We start from the raw sequence: 1,907 nt of genomic DNA on the forward strand, positions 1-1,907 counted from the left end.
TGGTCTTGTGCATTTGTAAATTAGGATGTTTCATTAGTTGTTAGTTAGTTTTTAGTGTATTTTTCTTTTATTAATGCCACCAGTACCTGTCACAGATATTACCTGTACTGGTTACCACACGTTGATTTGGAACTGTATGTGTTCACCATGTTATTAATCTTGCCCAGGTGGTAATGCTGATTATGCAGTGGCTATGCACCAGAAAGAACAACTCCATGACAATAGCATGTCAATGATGCAATCTCAGCATTTCTTCGTAGGTCTTAGATCGTTTTTCTCTTTTAATTACGTGTCCTTATTATCTTATGAGTTTACTCTTAATACTTCCATGTTTCAATACCCAGATGGGGAGGTCTGTTGGATTCAATCTCGGAGCAACATATTCATCTCATCGACCTCAGCAGCAACAGCAACATGCTCCATCAGTCAGCAGTAGTGGTGTGTCCTTCACACCTGGAAACAATCAAGATCTGCTGCACGTGCATGGCTCTGATATGTTTCCATCTTCACATTCATCTTATCATTCCCAGGTATGATCATCTGGTGTTACAAATAGTTATTTTTCTTATCTGATTCGGTGGTTTCAAATGGAAACATGAGAGTCTGTTTCATTTTTGCAAATCTAAGTTGTGGTTAATTAGAGATTGTGAAAAGCAAACTAGTTTGTGTACCAAGAAAAAAAAAACCAACACCTGGAAACGTGGAAATAATTGAAAGATCCAAATACAAAGAAAAAAGTGTGGATTTTTAAAGTAACTCCCTGTAGATTGTTTATTTTTTTTGGTATTTTCTTAATGGAAATTCATTACGACTTATCTACATGCGTGTATGCACCTTGGTCAGATGAGCCAGCTAAGGGTGATCCAGAATTCAATGTGCCACAATGTTATTTTGCCAAACAACCACCAGCATTACACGTATGTGTTCCATTTTCTTAACCAGATTTTGTAGTTCGTTCAAGCAGAGTATTTATAGTTCGTTCATCATGCCTTTCTACAATTGAATGAATTCCAGTGTGGGCACTCATACATATTTGTGAACTATTTGAGTTATGTTTGGCAAGTACTATTTGTATGTATGTTGTGTTTCTGGAAATTATAAGATTCTTATAACTCTACAGCTGCTTCAGTTTTTCTGCATCATTGTCTTACTTCCTATTGCAATGGTGTCATGCAATTTCAGAAAACTGGGCAAGAGAAGCTCGAGAAGCAGTCTGGCAAGGTATGCTCACAGTGTACATTTTACCTGTTTTTTGTTTTTTTTTCCTTTTTGCAGTTTCTAGTCACAGTCGTTGCTTTATTTATAGGTTAAATGGTGGAAGTTTTAGTTGAGTTTGATTATTGTTTTGATAGTAGATCATTTTCTTACAGGTTAAACAATGAAGATGACTTTTTTGTTGAAGCATTATGTCAAGATGGAAAGATTTACTTCACCATTGCACTTAGACGTTTTGGAGATGACTTCTCTGTTTTCTTTACTTGTTTTGAATGTTAAGGTTTTAGACACTGTATGAATTATGTTGTAGACGTAATTTAATTGACAGCTTGGTAGATACTGATAACAATTGATATGTTGAATGTTTTTATGTTTTAATTTGAATGTTCTGATTTAGATATATCACATATCTCGGAATTACCATTTATTTGAATGAATTCAAAAGGATATCAATAATAATTTTAAAAAGTTACAACAGTATGAACATAACAAGGAAAAAGAAGTTATTAATCTGTATCGTAGTTATGCTAAAGAGCTGTAAGAGGATGAAAATAACTTTTCTTACACGCTATAATACTTCAATTCTATAGCGCTTTTTATAACTCTCCTGAAACGCTATGTTTTTTTAGGACCTATAATAGCGCCCGCTGTCCTAGCGCTCTAAAAAGCGCTATTGATAGTGATTAATAGCG

The 1,907-nt window shown here is 34.6% G+C and overlaps 1 protein-coding gene across 2 annotated transcripts; it reads left to right on the forward strand.

The window, feature by feature from the left end:
- The first annotated feature begins 171 nt into the window (after nt 1–171).
- On the forward strand, nt 172–1,546 carry LOC21383994 (probable NOT transcription complex subunit VIP2). 2 transcript variants are annotated; one of them, XM_010106793.2, is made up of 5 exons: nt 172–260; nt 345–530; nt 844–917; nt 1,183–1,221; nt 1,371–1,546. In XM_010106793.2, exons 2-5 carry the CDS (start codon nt 345–347, stop codon nt 1,492–1,494), a joined length of 423 nt encoding a protein of 140 aa, XP_010105095.2. In that variant the 5' UTR covers nt 172–260; the 3' UTR covers nt 1,495–1,546. The 2 variants fall into 2 exon arrangements, with proteins under 2 accessions (XP_010105095.2, XP_024027021.1); XM_024171253.1 differs by having other exon boundaries at nt 172–256.
- Nucleotides 1,547–1,907: the final 361 nt, after the last annotated feature.

Source organism: Morus notabilis, unplaced genomic scaffold (assembly GCF_000414095.1).
Source record: "Morus notabilis unplaced genomic scaffold, ASM41409v2 Scaffold7494, whole genome shotgun sequence".
Lineage (NCBI taxonomy): Eukaryota > Viridiplantae > Streptophyta > Magnoliopsida > Rosales > Moraceae > Morus > Morus notabilis.

Bases quoted from the DNA above. Each gene is read 5' to 3' on its own strand.
- LOC21383994 (XM_024171253.1), top strand. From the start codon at position 194: ATGCACCAGAAAGAACAACTCCATGACAATAGCATGTCAATGATGCAA. The intron at 918-1,182 runs GTATGTGTTCCA...ATGCAATTTCAG, and splicing joins AACAACCACCAGCATTACAC to AAAACTGGGCAAGAGAAGCT. The intron at 1,222-1,370 runs GTATGCTCACAG...ATTTTCTTACAG, and splicing joins TCGAGAAGCAGTCTGGCAAG to GTTAAACAATGAAGATGACT.